The sequence below is a fragment of the Aulonocara stuartgranti genome, assembly GCF_965226115.1.
Source record: "Aulonocara stuartgranti genome assembly, chromosome: 15".
In the NCBI taxonomy this organism is placed as follows: domain Eukaryota; kingdom Metazoa; phylum Chordata; class Actinopteri; order Cichliformes; family Cichlidae; genus Aulonocara; species Aulonocara stuartgranti.
The window spans coordinates 40359934-40375698 of record NC_138951.1 but is presented as its reverse complement, the minus strand read 5'-3'; the positions used below and the strand labels follow the sequence as shown (position 1 = coordinate 40375698).

General features: G+C 42.2%; 1 protein-coding gene across 14 annotated transcripts in view; it reads right to left on the bottom strand.

Moving 5' to 3' along the window:
* Window positions 1–1391: 1391 nt before the first annotated feature.
* Window positions 1392–15765, bottom strand: part of adgrl2a (adhesion G protein-coupled receptor L2a) — a 94618-nt gene continuing 80244 nt past the window's right edge. For 4 of the 14 annotated variants that reach the window (XM_082506889.1, XM_082506890.1, XM_082506892.1 and 1 more), the window contains 6 exons: window positions 13150–13241; window positions 10649–10817; window positions 10322–10450; window positions 9466–9562; window positions 7780–7908; window positions 1393–5302 (listed from right to left, as the gene is read on the bottom strand). In XM_082506889.1, the coding sequence (XP_082363015.1) occupies window positions 4461–5302; window positions 7780–7908; window positions 9466–9562; window positions 10322–10450; window positions 10649–10817; window positions 13150–13241 (1458 nt within the window). In that variant the 3' untranslated portion in view covers window positions 1393–4460. Of the gene's footprint in view, window positions 5303–5888; window positions 5942–7062; window positions 7081–7779; window positions 7909–9465; window positions 9563–10321; window positions 10451–10648; window positions 10818–11535; window positions 11563–11850; window positions 11896–13149; window positions 13242–15765 lie in introns of all 14 variants that reach the window. The other 10 variants (XM_082506893.1, XM_082506894.1, XM_082506895.1 and 7 more) reach the window with 7 other exon arrangements.

The window sequence follows — 15765 nt, the reverse complement described above, 5'->3', positions numbered from 1 at the left end:
ACTGCTGCAGAAGCTATTGCAGCAGCTATTGATAACCTCAGAGAAATAACCAGAGGGTTTGAAAATGAACTTCTTAAACAAACTTTCAACAAATACATGAATGCATACTACTTGCAAGAACAGTCACACTGTGCTCTGTTTTTGAAAGAAATACCAAATTGACTGGCTTGATCACCGGTGGTGCAGTGGTTAACAGTGTCACAGCAACAAGGTCCTGAGTTTGAATCCTCCGGCTGCCTTTGATGTGTGGAAATTACATGTTCTGCCCAAGCCTGCTGGGATTCTTTCCCAGTACTCTGGCTTCCTCCTGGTGCAAAGACATGCATGTTAGGTGAATTTGTGATTCTAAATTGGTTCGTAGGTATGATTGTGAATGGTTGTCTGCCTCTCTGTCTCAGCCCTGTGATAGACTGGTGACCTGTGCCTCTGATAAAAACATGGGACATAAACAGGCTCTCTATATACTAAAAAAATTAATTAAAAGAAAAACAGAGATCTGCAATAAAACACACCCACATACACACCACAGAGCACAGATTGGAAATACTCGTACTCTGCGAGCCAGCCCACAGCTTGCCCCGTGACAGCAGTGACGAGCTTCAACCCGACAACTACCCTGAATTTACTGAAGAAAATGGATGGATGGCTCATAAAATGCATTTAAGCACTTGATTAAAGTAAAAGAATTGGTGTGAATTTATTTTAAAAATGATTATAACATCTCAGTCGATCTTAAACAGAGGATTAGTTAAACAAATAGCTTTTTAAATGTCTCTTTTAAATCTGCTTTCTGCAAAAGATTCATTGTTTCACGTTTCCTGGAGACGGAAAATGATGCTGGAGACGTTCGGTGCACTCTGGAAACGCACATTAAATCTTTTCATCGACAGCAAAATGTCTTTCATGCAATTTCATCATATCCTACAGAAATCCTTAGATCCTGAAAATGATCTCAGACTTGACAATCAGACAGTCACAGCTATGTTTGGTCAGATGTGACTCACATGCTTCTTTCAGTCAATAACCCATTCGTCTTAAATAGTTTCACTCTGATTCTGCTGACAGTATTCTCTACTTCTGTTTCCAGAGGCTGGCTTGTTCCTCCGTGGGAGGAACCAAGCTCTCAGCCCCTCGGCTCCTGGCCTACTTCTGAATCAATGTTTGACAAAGGGCGAGTCTCTCCCTCAGCAAAAGGCAGGGAATTAGAGAAGATCTTGAATGGTGAGAAGGCCACACGCAAAGCTAGAGGCTGTATAGTCCACATTCTCTAACAGAGACAAACAGTCAGTGTGAGATCATATTTCCCTGTCCTCAATAATGAAAATAAACCTGCTTACACACCAAGTTTATCCACGTCGAAGGTCACCGTGTCGGGATAAACAAACCGCAGTTAGAGAGAGGGGTGAGGAAAGGGTTGGCAAATATTTGTTTGCCTGTATTTTATGAAGACCTGACTACTGACACCACTGAAACTTGAGCTTCTGCTGTTAAAATGAACTTTATTTTACAATTTGTACATAATCTTGCACTGGAGAGTTTTTTTTTGTTTCAGGTAAACAGATAAATCGGGTGAATGGTGCTTCTGAGTGAGATTTATCCTGACAAAAACAATGAGCAAAGACAAACCTGCAGATCTGACAATGGAGCATTGCTTTCAGTGTTAACTGTGGTGGTAGTTTTGAGGTTTAACACATTGTTCTGCACTCAAAAACGCATTTTTTCCCTCTGTAAGTGTGGGTTAGCCACTTCTTTTTAATATGCATTGTCAGTTTAGCATTACTTTTGACTTTTACAGGACATATTTTGTCATTCCGCTGTCAAAAAATACTATCAATTCATTATAATATTTATATTTGTCATTCTTAAGACTAATTTTATGCTTTCAAATTACGTGTACGCTATCAAACGTTAAGGGATGTTAAACAGATAAAATGGCGCTGCATGTTTTACAATGCAGGAAATCAATATGCTTTTTTTCTCATTATTATGCATGTCATTATGCCTGCCATTTCAACAGTCAACAATCACCACAACACTTGATTCCAAACTGACATTCAAGGGGTCTGTACAAGAGATCACAAAAAAAGGAACATAATTCTTCTATGACAATTTGAAGCCTCAGATAATTGCACAAAATGTCACGTAATTGTTGAAAAAGTCAAAACAACACACAGCCCACACAGCCTTATGTGCACTGACATAAAGTGCATTTTTGCTAAGTTCTGAGTCATTTCCTTCAATGCCAAATGGTAAACAGTGCAATTTCCAGCAACCCTGCTGAGAGCTGTCACTCTGCCTCAACTGGTGTTATATTAAAATGCTTCAGAAATTAGCACTACCTGAGGCATAAACCACCCAAGAACTGACTGTGGGCTCCAGCAGAAGCAGACATTAATTAGAGCAAATATGTGTCATAGCTGGACACATTATGTATAATATATTTCTACAGCCGGAGCCAAGTGTTACATTGACCCCTTGTTAGGTCTGTGGACAAATTTCCACTCCCACACGGCATTTTAAGCCAAAATCTTACTACAAGACTTCTGTACTGCCAGACCCTTTAATGGCGCTCAGTCTAGTGCTCATTTAAAAATATACTTAGTGGACAATGCTTTGAACCAGTGTCGGGTTTTTTGTGTTTGTTTTTTTTTAGCCTTTATTAGTGTCACAACCACACAGAGGAACATTTACAATGCAGTTTTCCTACCTGAGTTTCTCATCTTTGAATCACATGGAAAGATTTGGCTTCTCTATAACACATACGCGCTCTCTAAACTCTGCAGTTAGCAAAGAAATAGCAGGAAAAGAAAGCAAATAAACGCTCTAGAAAATAAATTCACTAATTTACCTGTCAAGGTGCTCGGGACTTAACTTGTAACCTGAGTCAAAAGTGTATTTTGTCCATAGCAAAATAATAAAAGCTTTTTTCTCAAATAGTACCAAAACCACAAACCATTAAAAAGCAACTGGCATTTGACAAAAAATCTCACATTTATTTTATTTGTTAAACAAGTGTTGAACTTTACATCAGTCTTAAGTGAAGAGCCCCTTGGTAACATGTTTACATAAAAAACATGAGCTACAGTACAGCATGTATACCAGTGCTGGAAAATATTCACACATTTCCCATTTATTTATTCTTTTTTTTTTTGGAAAGATTTTAATAAATAAAATATCCAAACCCAAGCGGAAGAACTACATTTATGATAGGAACTTTATTGTTCAAAGTCGCTCGTTTCATTTGCGCTTGCCCACCACTCTGCCGTTACTTAAAAAGATCTATATCTGCCAGAATTACACAAAAAACTGTGCAATGCATAAGTCACCTTAACTGGGGTTTTTGCATTCCCATTCTACCAAAGTAAATGGCAAAGTCAAATAAACATATTTAAACATGGGCGATATCGATGGAAGAAAAAAACACTGTTCACAAATGGAAAAGGTGATAATGCATCTTTGTAATTAGTTGACTCGCTCTCTCTTTTTATAAGCCTTAACGTTCAAACGCACTACCATGAATGAAGTGTTGGAACCATAAACACACTGTATAACATATGTGCAACTTCTACACAATAGTCTCTCAAACGTTAGATTTTGCAATTATAAGGTTTCTTCATATTTATGGTTTCCCATTGAATTTTTTTATTTTACACTAGCAATACAACAAAATATATATTTTAGCCATTTTTCCTTGACAACAGTTCAAGTTACAGTTGAGAAAATATAAGGCCTGGGGCTTGATTGCTAGTGGTTATACAATCCAAACTTGATGGTGATGGAGACCGATCAGGACCTTATATTCCTTTTCTAACAGTTTGATCAGGAACATTTTGCAAACATGTCCATGTCCTGGTCCAGGGGTACTGTTCTGTATACAATATTTTAAAAAAAAATAACAAAAAAGAAAAAAACAGGCTTCAGCTAGGTTGTTGGGGAGTGTATGTACAGCCTTTTGACTGGGAGGTTGCTGATTGGATGTAGCCAGTATTGATTCTTTCTCGCTCTCTCTTTTTTTCCTTTTTTTTTTTTTCCTTTTTTTTTTACATTTTTTTTTTAATTTTCGTACCTTAAAATTTTCTCAATTAATCAACAGCAGCAGCACATTTAAATACATAGTTGGCTTGTCTCTTAAAATTGAAATTTAACTCTGCATTTTATGTACAGTCTCATTAAAACTCTGCACTGCCATAGCTGTGCTCCAAGTCTATTGGTCTGCAGGGAAGTTAGGAAGGGTGGCATGAAAAGAAGATGGCAATGGAGATGTAGGTTTGCAAATGGCTAAGTGTAAATGGCGGGGCTTTTAAGCTCTCGTCAAAAAAGCAAACAAACCCCAAACAAACAAACAAAAAAACCCCATTAAAAAAAACAAAGAAAAATGCCTCCCTTCCCTTTTATAATGTCCTCCAAGAGTTCAGGGCTGCAGGAAGGCTGGGAACGGTCTGGGGATGATTTAAATACATTTAAAGGCTTGTCACTAACTGCATCTGTCCTTCTCGTACGTCGCCTTCAGGGATGCTGTCCTCTTTAGTAATGGGAATAATGTAACCATCACTGCTCCCTCGGCCTATCTGGTAATAGGCTTGGAGCTGCTGGCCACCCCCCAAGTTAGGCATACTCTTGTAGTAAACGTCCTCATTCTCGCTCCTTTTGGAGGGGGACAGGTCCTCCACAACATCAGGGCTGCTCTCGGGGTACGGAGAGTCTTTCAGATTAGGCATACTAGTGTACAGGGAGTCCCTGTTTGGGGACTGCAGACTATCATCGGGATTGGTGGGTGTCAGCTCGCTGACAAACGTATCGACTCCCCCATCGGTCCTCACCTTCTTCTGGGGTGCATACAGAAGCGAGTGAGTCCGCTGGGGGATGAGAGGTGCCTCCAGCTCCTGATGCAGCTCGAGGCCCACCGTGTCACCCACGTGGACCAGAGACGAAGCGTCGGCCACAATAGCGTCATCTTCGCTGCTGCTTCCACCTACCACCGTCACCTTGGGCGGAGCCCGCTCCGTGTGGTGGTGATGGTGGTACTGCGGTGGCTGCTGGTGGTGGGGTGGATGATGTAAACTGTGGTGCTGCTGCTGTTGCTGTTGGTGGCTTTTATTACAGGCACGCAGGTTGTTGTGTACTAGCTCGGAGATTATCATTTTCTCAAAGGCAGCATCGTCCAGACTCAGGCCGCAGTCTACTACCTGCACACTGTCGCCAAAGTCCCCATTACGGAGCGAGTAGCTATTATTAAAGTTACCATTTAGCGGTAGAGTATCCATTGCACTTGTGTCCCTCACCGCATTGTTCAGTGAGTGCCCTGGAAGGAAAGGCAAATAGAGGGGATTTTACATTAGTCAAACACCAATAACAGCAGGGGGAATAAAACAGAGCATTAATGCTGTTTAGGATGCAGTTTCACATGGAGGTCAAATAAAGCCATGCCGTAAACCTGTTAGTTAGGCACAATCCTCAGCATACGCAGGCATGCATCACTTGCGTCGAGAAATCATTTTACTTTCTCACATATACATTTTCACTTTCCCTTTTAAAAAGCTGCTTTAAGAACAAACAGGAAGGGGTTTGTGCGCTTAGTTCTGCCACAAATGTGAAAAAGATCCCAAACAACATTAAGAAACAGACAGTAATCACCATCACAACACACCGGGCAAAAAGTGGATGTCCACATGTATGAAGCCACAGACGGGCAAGCTACGACACTTAAAGGTTTTCTAGCAACTAATAGGTTGGATGTGCTGAACTAAAGAAAAGGAAGGAGATGGCAAACGATGACATAAGACAGAAAAGGGAAAGTGGTCATGGGACAGCCATCTTTGTTCCCACTACAAGGGGAGCCCACAAGCAGCACTCCACCATCACCACACACAGCAGGTGAAAGGACTCACTTTAGACAACTCACATCATGTCTGTCTGCTCAGGCTATCTGGTCTAAGAGCAGCTGATGTACAAAAGAAAGTAAAATGATTTATTGTAACATGAAGAATCACTCAAAAGAACAACAAAATGTAACGGTCTTAACTGCAACTTAGCAAGAGCAAGGGTTCAGCAAATGAAATAATTAAGCATCGGCTAGCTTTTAGTTTTCCGAGCTAACTGCCAGCAGCCGCTTTGTTGTCGTTTTTTTTTTAAGTTGTGTTTGTGTCGGTACACTTGCTGTCCATTAGTTGGCAGCTTGTGTACCCAAAGCTGGCAAAGGTCAAAGCCTGCCCGCAGTTCGGCACTTGGCATCCGTCACAGTAACAGTTCCCAGTGAGACCCCGGTCACTAGCAGAACAGCTCAAGAAAAAAAACAGCTGCTGCTGAGGTCAGACTCAGTCATGTTAGGAATTTCTCAAAGCATGGAGGTCATGGAAAGCAGCAGAAAAATGTATTTGTAATACCACGACTGAGAAAGGAGATAAAGGAACTCTGCTACCACTTTAATTATAACATTAATTCAATGTCCATGGCAATTCATTATGTCTCTGTCCAGGAGGGGTGGACCGATTGTGACTAAAGGGAAAGATTTTACAGAGATTCTGTGGAAATTTCAAAAAAAAGTATGAAGAAGGAAAACTAAAGCTGAACAGCTGCAGCCATGACATCCACGTGTTTATGCCCGCTAGACGGCAATTTAGTGTCCAGACGGGTGTTTCTGGGGAAAAACAGTGCGGGGACACTACTGGACACTGAAACTGCTGTATGCCACACAAGGACAAGCAACTGGAGAGAAAAGAAAAGACATGAAAAAAAAAGGTAGAAAGAAAAGAAAAAAGAAACCTGACAAAAGCTGTTCTGACGGGGAGAAAAAAAGCAACACATGTTGTTTTGGTTAAATCTCAAATTAAGCAAAAGAGACAATAGCAGAGTAATAAGCATTTAGAAGCTCTGGAAGAATATTTGATATTTTATTGTCTTTCAAATTTGGGTAGATAATTTTGTGAACCGCTTGCTCACTGAGTGTGTGTTAATGGCCTAAAGTGAACCAGTGATTGTGCCGGGGTTTTGTTGGGTTTTTTTTAATAAGCATGCTGAAAAAAATTTACATTTGATAGGCAAAGTTAAGTTTTACTCCCATACTTGTCTCTCTGTAGGTCACTAGAAGGAAGCACAAGGGAAAAGCACAAAGCATGACAAAGGAGGCCATTTCAGTTTCAAAATAGAATACATATATAGATATATATAAAAATAATCACAGCACAGTCTTTACAGTGTGGTGTATGCTCAAAAGTCACCACCAACTGTACAGTAAAGCAATCTGTGAAAGTCTGCATGTGTATGCAGCTACTAATGCAACGCTGCATGATTTTTTTCTTGCAGTTTAATGTGTTTTGAAGGGGAAAATTCCCTCTGAAGCAAACCAAAACTAACAAACGACCTGTTCAATTCAGGAGAATTCATCATAATAATCATGCAGATTATACTGCGGCTGCACAGTTTGCATTATTTTAAGGCAGAACGTGTAGTATCTCTTTCCCATCTTAATCATCACGTCCCATGCAGAGTATGGATATTAGAAATACGAGAACACATATGAGACTCTATTGAGGCGAACCACAAAAATCTCTGGCGTGCATGAAAATGTGTGCATTTTCACACAGACACACACACACATTCTCTCACTATGTAGTGTGTCAAGCATTTGGGAGACAGTGATTCAGAAGGAAAGGTGATACTGCCGAACATCCTGCTTTTCTTTTAGCGTGCCGTACACTGAAGTGAGATACAAAAGAGGGAGAGAGCAGGTAAAGACAGAAGAACAGGCAGAATGCAGGTGAAAGTATCAAGTAAGCACACCTGGTGAATTAAACACTGGAGCTGTGGGAGTGTTACATACGACTGTCTCAGCCAGTAAGGTGTTATAAGGGTTGTTAGTGCCTTGTGGTCGCAGGAGAGGATTTGTTAGTAGATAGTTCCCGGTCATTCCTGGAGCAGCAGGACAGAAGAGGAGCATTGAGAAAAAGAGATCAAGGAAATTAGCAGCAGTTTGTGTAGAGAGGCGTGTGGCGTCACTTCTCTTTTTACGCGAAATCTGAAACGTAGTGATCGTACAGAGAAAAGTTTGAGGAGCAAAAATATTCAACTTTGTGCTGTCCTTCTTCAGTTATTTAGTTCATTACGTGTGTTGAAAAGCATTTATAACCCATTTATTTACCAACTAACATTTGAAACAGCTGTGCTCATTACTGCAATTTTTCACACTTCTCGCATTTTTTAAGTCAAGCTCGGTTATTAGTATTATTTTCCTCCCAAAAACAGCACCCTGTTATTGTGCAGAGGTTTTGCTGTTGGACCAGGTCCAAACATAAGTGCTCCCAAGAGACCAAGGCGAACACGTCCAAGTCAAAGTTATTATTAAGTCTTAATTTTTTGCCACTTTCTTCCAAAAGCTCATCTTCTTTCCATTCCCCCCCCCCTCAGCTTGCAGTGTGTTTTAAGGATCTGAGGTATTTCGGCTGCCATTTATCACCTGTGTTAAATGCCATCTGTCAGGTTGAGAAGTCTCCAGGGATGTTTTTAATGACAGGGAAGTGCTTCTAGGAGATAGAGCCATCCTTCAGTGCACTGTCTCTCCAGGGTAACGAGGCAGCTACACCCCAGAGTGATCAATATCCAACCTTTACATTAACATCTCCAGGAAATTATACTGATCGCCCCCCCAAAAAGACTTCTATTTTGATGCTGATGTATCAGCAAGCCAAAATGTGTTTTAAAGCGCTAGGTGTAATGTTGTAGTTTGTGACAAGTGACAGCAAAATTTTAAAAAAAAAGTGACCGCAAAGAGAAGCAGAGACAGGAGTCAAGAGGAGGGAGTGGAGTTAAGCTACCTCGGTGTAAACCCTCTTTCATTCGCATGCTTGGAAAGCCATTTCAGAGAGCAGCAGAAAGCCTAACAGCACACTAAGCACTCCAGGTCAGCCAGAGTTGAACATCATCTTCTCATCATCATATTTGTGCTCAAGCTAAATAATAAATGACAGTTTTTTTTCTCCCTCCCACTGTAAAGTAAGAGAGGTCACCTTACATGCCAGGCTACAAACCGCCTTTTTAAAGCAATGTTAAGATTTTCCGAAAATAAAACTTTGCACCCCACCCCTTCCCCGCCTTTTAAGTTTTGTCTATGTTTCCCCTGAGCTTTGGTATAAACTTTGGACAGCCAGCACTTAAATTAGAAAAAAGTTCTTCCAGCCTTGCCCCAATTTAAGACTGACATGACTGGCCAGAATGACAGCTCACAGAGTATTTGAGGATGGATTGTTGTAATCCTTTGCTGGCAGAACAGGGAGACCACACTAAAGACCTAAATCTTTTTTTTAAACCGTACTGCTCTGTCTTTTCAAGCTGAATCATTTATTACGATTACCAGAGTAGGACCCTAGACGGTGTTGGTGAGATCATTGGAACTTGAAGGAGGTATTTTTAGCTGGATGATGAAATGTGTGCATAGGTGTGCATGTGCAGAGAAATGAGGTGTGAACTGACCTTGGTTAAGGGTGGAGGTGCTGTTGATGTCACCTGAGATAAAGGAGGACTCAGATTGCTTTCTTACGGTGTCATTCCACATTCTCCTGATACGACTCTGTCAGGTCAACAAGGGACAGCCATTAGGACTTTAAACAAGCCCGTTCACCTTTCAGATCAACTTTCATTCGATTTCCCTCTACGTGCTACACACTATAAAACAAACCTACTAATCTGCAGTGAGGCAAGGGCAGTAGTAACTGCTCAATCCCTCTGGATGAGTTTTTCAAAAACTAATTTTATGTAAGTCAACTTCTGAACAACTTCAGCTCCAGTTATGACTCTTTACAATAGGCTGGAGGTTATACTGAGACGGGGATGCTTCTCTATAAGCACATTACATCTGGAGGTATTGTCTGCTAAGGTCTATTAGCCTTTAATAAGAACCGGATAAGGCGAGGACAAAGTTGCTGTTTTCTTCTTTGTAATTTTGGCTCTCCCTGTAGTAAAAAGTGCCTGCAATGCTCTTTAAACAGTGCAATACGTATTTCTTCCCCATGCACATGGCGTTAGTGAAAAAGGATAAAAGCAAGAGCTAAAGGGGCCAGAACAGAAGAAAGGTACTCATGCAGTACAGCGGATGCTGCTTGTAAAAAAGTGGGATAATGTTTGTGTCTTCTCATCTACCTCTGAGGTTAAGATGCAGAATGTGCTTTTTCTCTGTGCTCACAGTAAAAGTACATTTTCCTGAGGAGTCGTTTAAACAGTGGGGTTATTAACAACGTAACAGAGCTGCACGACGAGTCCAGGATACGTCGCGCTCTCATCTTATCCTGGCACGTGGCGAGACTCTCACTGTGCAAAAGTGCCGGTGTACCTGTGTGCCAGAGGAGTAGCGTGCGCTGGTCCGTGTGGTGGAAGTCTTCGCAGAACCGTGCGTGCTCTCAGTCGGCAGCCCTCCGCAGCAGTACGTGTGGCGGAAGCACTTGCTGTACTCTTTGCGGACCTACGCAGGCAAACAGCCAAGTGTTTAAATACAATGTTGACTTTACATATGACTTTACAAGAAGCAGAATGAGGCAGTGTTTGTTCTTTATATCAGCATCTGTGAATTCAGCTGAAGGTTTGGCCTTGACTGCTCAAAAGCCTTCTGCTTTTCACCTTGACAGAGAAAAACCGTACGCAGTGCAGAGTGACTACTTACTTTTTTCTGGAGAAGGCAGTGGAAAATGAAGATAAACATTCCTTGGAAGGTGTTGAATATGGTGAAGAGGTACGCCATAACAATCGAGGCCTCGCTGATGAAGAAGAGCCCAAAAGACCAGGTGAGACCGAGCAGACACAGCAGAGCAAAAGCACCCATGACCCAGGATCTGAGGGACGGCAAACGAGACACAGGACGAATCCAGCATGAGGGAGGTTCTGTGACAGAACGGTGATTGGAATATTAATCACCCGGTTCCACTATGAAATATGTAGAAAAGGCTAAAAACCAGGTGGGAGGAAAATGAAATAAAATGAAAAAGAAAACACACACACACACGTCCTCACAACCCTTCCCCGCTGTCCCCACCCCTCCATCCTCACACGTGCAGATTCTGCCCTCAGACAAGACAAGAAACAAGCAAAAGCTTGACCCGCTTTTCTCTTTATACCTCTCTATTTATTAAAACACACCAACCGCTATCACAAGACAGCACGACATGTTTAAAAATAACTCAACAAAAGCAACAAACACTATCATATTCATCTACTGAGTGCGCTACCAGAACCGGAGAAGCTACGCAGACGTGGAAAGAGTTCAAGGAAAACTCCCTGCTTCGTGTGCGAAGGTCCTGCGGAGCCTTCGCACACCAACAGTGGTCACGGTTCGATGATCAAACACACAACAGCAACGACAACAAAACTGGATCAAAAATGATGGACGTGGTGGCAGTGACCGGTCACAAAGACAGTGGATGAGAAGCTTAGAAGCTGCAGTTTGTGAAAGGAAATGATAGAAAGAGGAACAAAAAGGCACGAAAAAATAACGTGGGATAGAGAGAATAAACTAGAAGCTGAGGAGACGACTTCTGGGCAGCATGTTCTTACTTGATAAACCGTTTATTATCTTCATAGCTAGAGAGCATGACAGGCAGGAAGAGAGAAACACAATTAGATTAGAGCGCATAACAGCTTGGGTTAGTCGGCATTTGAGTAAGATATCGTCAACTTTGATTCAGGGGAAATCACGGGAGGCAGTGAAATAAAGGATCTAACAAGAACTGAGACTTGTATATTTTGCTGTTGATGATTCAATTACATGTAGAACATTCGCTGTCTGTAGCTGAATATGCATTTATGCTCCTTTACTCGTGGGTGGTGTTGTGTGGGTAAAATTATCTGAGGTGCGTAGTAGAAGCTTACCCAGGCAAATCTGTATTATAGTAGCCGTCACAAACGCGATAATTACTGGTGTGGATTGCAGAACAGAGACAGGAGAGAGGAATGACAGAAGAAAAAGAAAGGAGAGGGTGTGCGTTAACTTTGGCTTCACATGCAACATGCAGCGACCATTGTCTGACTTCAGCATCAAACTTTGGCACGAAAAACAGCAACAACAGGAAACAAATGATCACAGAGGAAACAGCGATTAGGCAAACGGTGCATTTCAGTACAAACAAGCTTGAAAGAAATCATTTCTAACATCCGACATCAAAATGCGCAACAATCTGAAGTTCAGTGAATGCTTTCTGCTGTGGTTTCCTTAAACAGGGAGGCGTCCATCTCAAATGGACCTAGAATACTAAGTGAGGCGTTTTTGTGACTGTTCTCTCTGATTGCGGTTTTACCACAGAGCTGTGTTGTTGCACGCATTCATTAAGCAAAGATGAAGAATAACAAACACTGGACGGGGGGAAAAAAGAAAGCAGCAAGCGCCGCTCCCGCACAGCGTGGTGGAGGTTGAAACACAAACTAATATAATGTAAATAATGCAAAATGGCATGAGACTGCAGGACTGTAACCAACAAGGCCCTGGAGTAAACAGCAATAAATATATATTTATATCAGTTTTCTTCATACAATGTGCAAAAACAACAGCAGTTGTAATTAGTGCTTTGGAAAACGCTGAGCTACACGCTGCGGTGACTCAGCAGCGGCTACAAGAGGAAAGGCGGAGTGTGGCGGTGTTGAGATGGTGGCAGATTTTTTTTCTTTTTAGGATTAGAAGCTGGCATCTCTCTCTCTATATATATTTATATAAATATGAAAAAACTTTGACATTTTCCAGTCTCAAGCACACATGGTAGCTGTTCGGCTGCGCCCCACCCTGCCAGAGCCGATGCTGAACGGTTACGCAGCATCCTTACAGTGATGCGTGTCATGCCAGAGCAGTTCTGTGGCTGCAGGTTTGCAGTAAAACACCAAAGCATGAAAAATATGAGTCACAGAATATGTGTAGTCATCATCACAGATTATACACAACATGGTGATGCAAAGAAAAAAGTAATTTCAGTGAAAATAGTAAAGTCTCTATGAATCATTTTAAAATTGGGCCTAAAATAAATAAATAATAAAAAGAATTCATGTAGAGGTGGAGAAAAAACAACAACTTAACACTAAAAGAGGCTTTGTGGTTTTTCCGGGGGAAGTGGCACCGGTGTTAGATTGCTCATAAGTGGGAGGAGTGTGCGGGCGTTCTGCATATGATGACGCTTCACTTACTTTATATTCTCCAGTCGGCTAGAGTCTGGTTTCAGGGTGGTGGAGTGCTTCACCATTTTGTACATTGTGATCACCAGGAAGATGAGATTGAGCTGTCAAAACAGAGTAATGGCAGTGTTAATACATGAAGATGTATGACTGAAGATATAGCACACACAGAAAAAAACTGTTAATTTGCCCATAAGTATTAAAAGAGGAGAGCCTTCAACTCTGCATGTCCACAGACTAATCCAATAAACATCTATCGTTCCAGCTAGTCTCAGACGGGGCCGACTGGCGCCAAATTTAGTGTCATTCTATATCAATAAGAGCATGGAAATGCATTAAAATCCATCACTGTAAGGGAAAAAAAGAAAAGAGGGGGGCAGCCACACAGCACCATTCTGGGAATGTCAGAAGGGAATGAAAAGTAGCAGAAGAAATGAGAGCCTCTTGGTGTACAAAACAACTGCATATCATTTTATGCACATAGTGAAATATTATAAGGTATAACCAGCTACAGAAGGCTTGAGGGAACGTGGTGTATTTTGTTCGATTCCTGTTTGTGGCCAGATGAAAAGAGAGAGAGAGAAGGAAGGGGAGACGTGTGGAGGCTGTTGCTTGCTTGTTTTAATGTATTAAATCTTTAGAGAACCAGTGGCACATATCAGGTTGAGACAGGGATACTATGCGCTGTGTTTCTGAGCACATTTATTTGCTACCTTTAAAAAAAAATCAATACTGCGATTTAGAGACACAAAGGCTGCATGTTCCAGCAAGGAGCCCTTCCAAATAATTTACCTCAAAAACATTTATTCTGGAGCAAACTAGCACCTGACGCAGCATGTACATGTACTCACTCAGACAAACCCAAGTGCATTTGTGCTGAAAGCCAGGCATGTATAAATGATGTCAAGGAATATCTTACAAAGGGAAATTGAGATGTGAGTCTCCAATAGAGCAAATAAGAGGATCAAACACCAGAAACACGGCAGACAAATTTATGTGTACGCGGCGTCAGTGCCATGTGCGTAACAAAGAAGCTCCATGCAAGTAAAACATTTGTAGGGACGAAAACCAAACAGTGCATTTTGGCGTTAGCACGCTGTCTTTAGAGCACTGCAGCACTGGCAAAAGAAAAATGGAGACGGACTGCCAATGCAAGGGACCTTTGTGAGCTGGACTCAGACCACAGCCATTCAGTCTTTCTCAGTGTTCTGGTGCACACACGCTGCTATCAAAAGACTACCTGTGGTCAATACATCACCCCTCCACATGCAATCAACTCATGGAGCCACTCACAATAAGCCCGACTGTAAAAAAAAGAAAAAGGGGCGAGAGAGGAAGAGGAAAAAAATGCAAACCTTTCATATCACAGACGGCACTGAAACTATGTTTTGTTTCACCGTGATCAGCCATTATTCCTGTCTGCATGAGTCAGACAGTGGGTGTGGGTGTGGGGGAGGGGAGGCGTGTGGGTGTGGGGGGACACGAGGACGAGGACTTTTGAAAAACCCTTTCACACAGCCTGGAGTGGTGACATGGATCCAATGAGACAGAGGAGAGGGACACGGTACTTTAAAGTAACCTAGCAGCATGGCACATGTTCCCACCCCCACCGACATGCTTTCGCAGCCCCTCCCGGGGGATCCCTCTTGCTAGAGCGGAGCTGTCTTGCCTCTATCCTTCACTCTGTCTCTGAATCATCACTGCAAGCCATGCAGAAGCACCTTGCCACACTGGGACTGAGGAGAAAGCTTTTTCTGAAGCGGACTGTGTGTGTACACACTGAACTCCAAATGAACTGCTGGGGATAAAATATTAAAGGTGCAGATGGAGCTGTCCAGATGATAAGAACTGCTCGCGACGTGTCATGATCCAAAAGGCCTTGTGTTGAAGTTATCTCAAGCATGCTAATGGCTCCCCCCACCACTCATTACTTCCATGTTCCTCCTTTCATGGAGCTAATACCCCCTGTGCCCAGAAGCAGGGCAACCTCTGCCTAAGAACAAGGATCTAAATGCCTGCTCTCAGCTTTTGTTTTCAGTCAGTATTTAGGAAGCGTTTCATCCGGCAGCAAAAACAACAGGAAAAATGAGGGGGGAAAGCACAAGGCTGAGAAAAAACAAAACAAAACATGACCACCCTAGGTCAAAACTGGTGTTACTTGGCACAAACATGGTCTGGGTGACAAGTGGGGATCCAGACATAAGCCAAAGCAGCACTGTTTTCTCTCCTTTTCTCCTGTTCATGTGCCTTTTCGCCTTCTAACTCTGTCTTTCATTGACAAGGACAAAGCCAATTTGTAGAGAAACCAGGGTCACGGATGGTGCAGACAAACCTTGCTCCTGCACGCTCCCCCGAGATGCCCCTTTCCACAGTACTTTGTCTTTTTGAGTCAATTGTTGCACAGAATCAGAGGAGCGGTGTGCGAGGCCCGGCCCAGTGCAGCAAAACCTCATTCCTGTCACATATTAGCTCTGCTACAATACATTAGCTCCTCACAGGGTCATGATTCTATCTCTGCGGTCATCACCACCGGGATCCCGATCATCATTTCCACTGCAGAAATGTTTTTCATGCAAATCATTATGAGAGCAACACTCGATTGGAAAACAATGAGGGTCCAATTTAGGG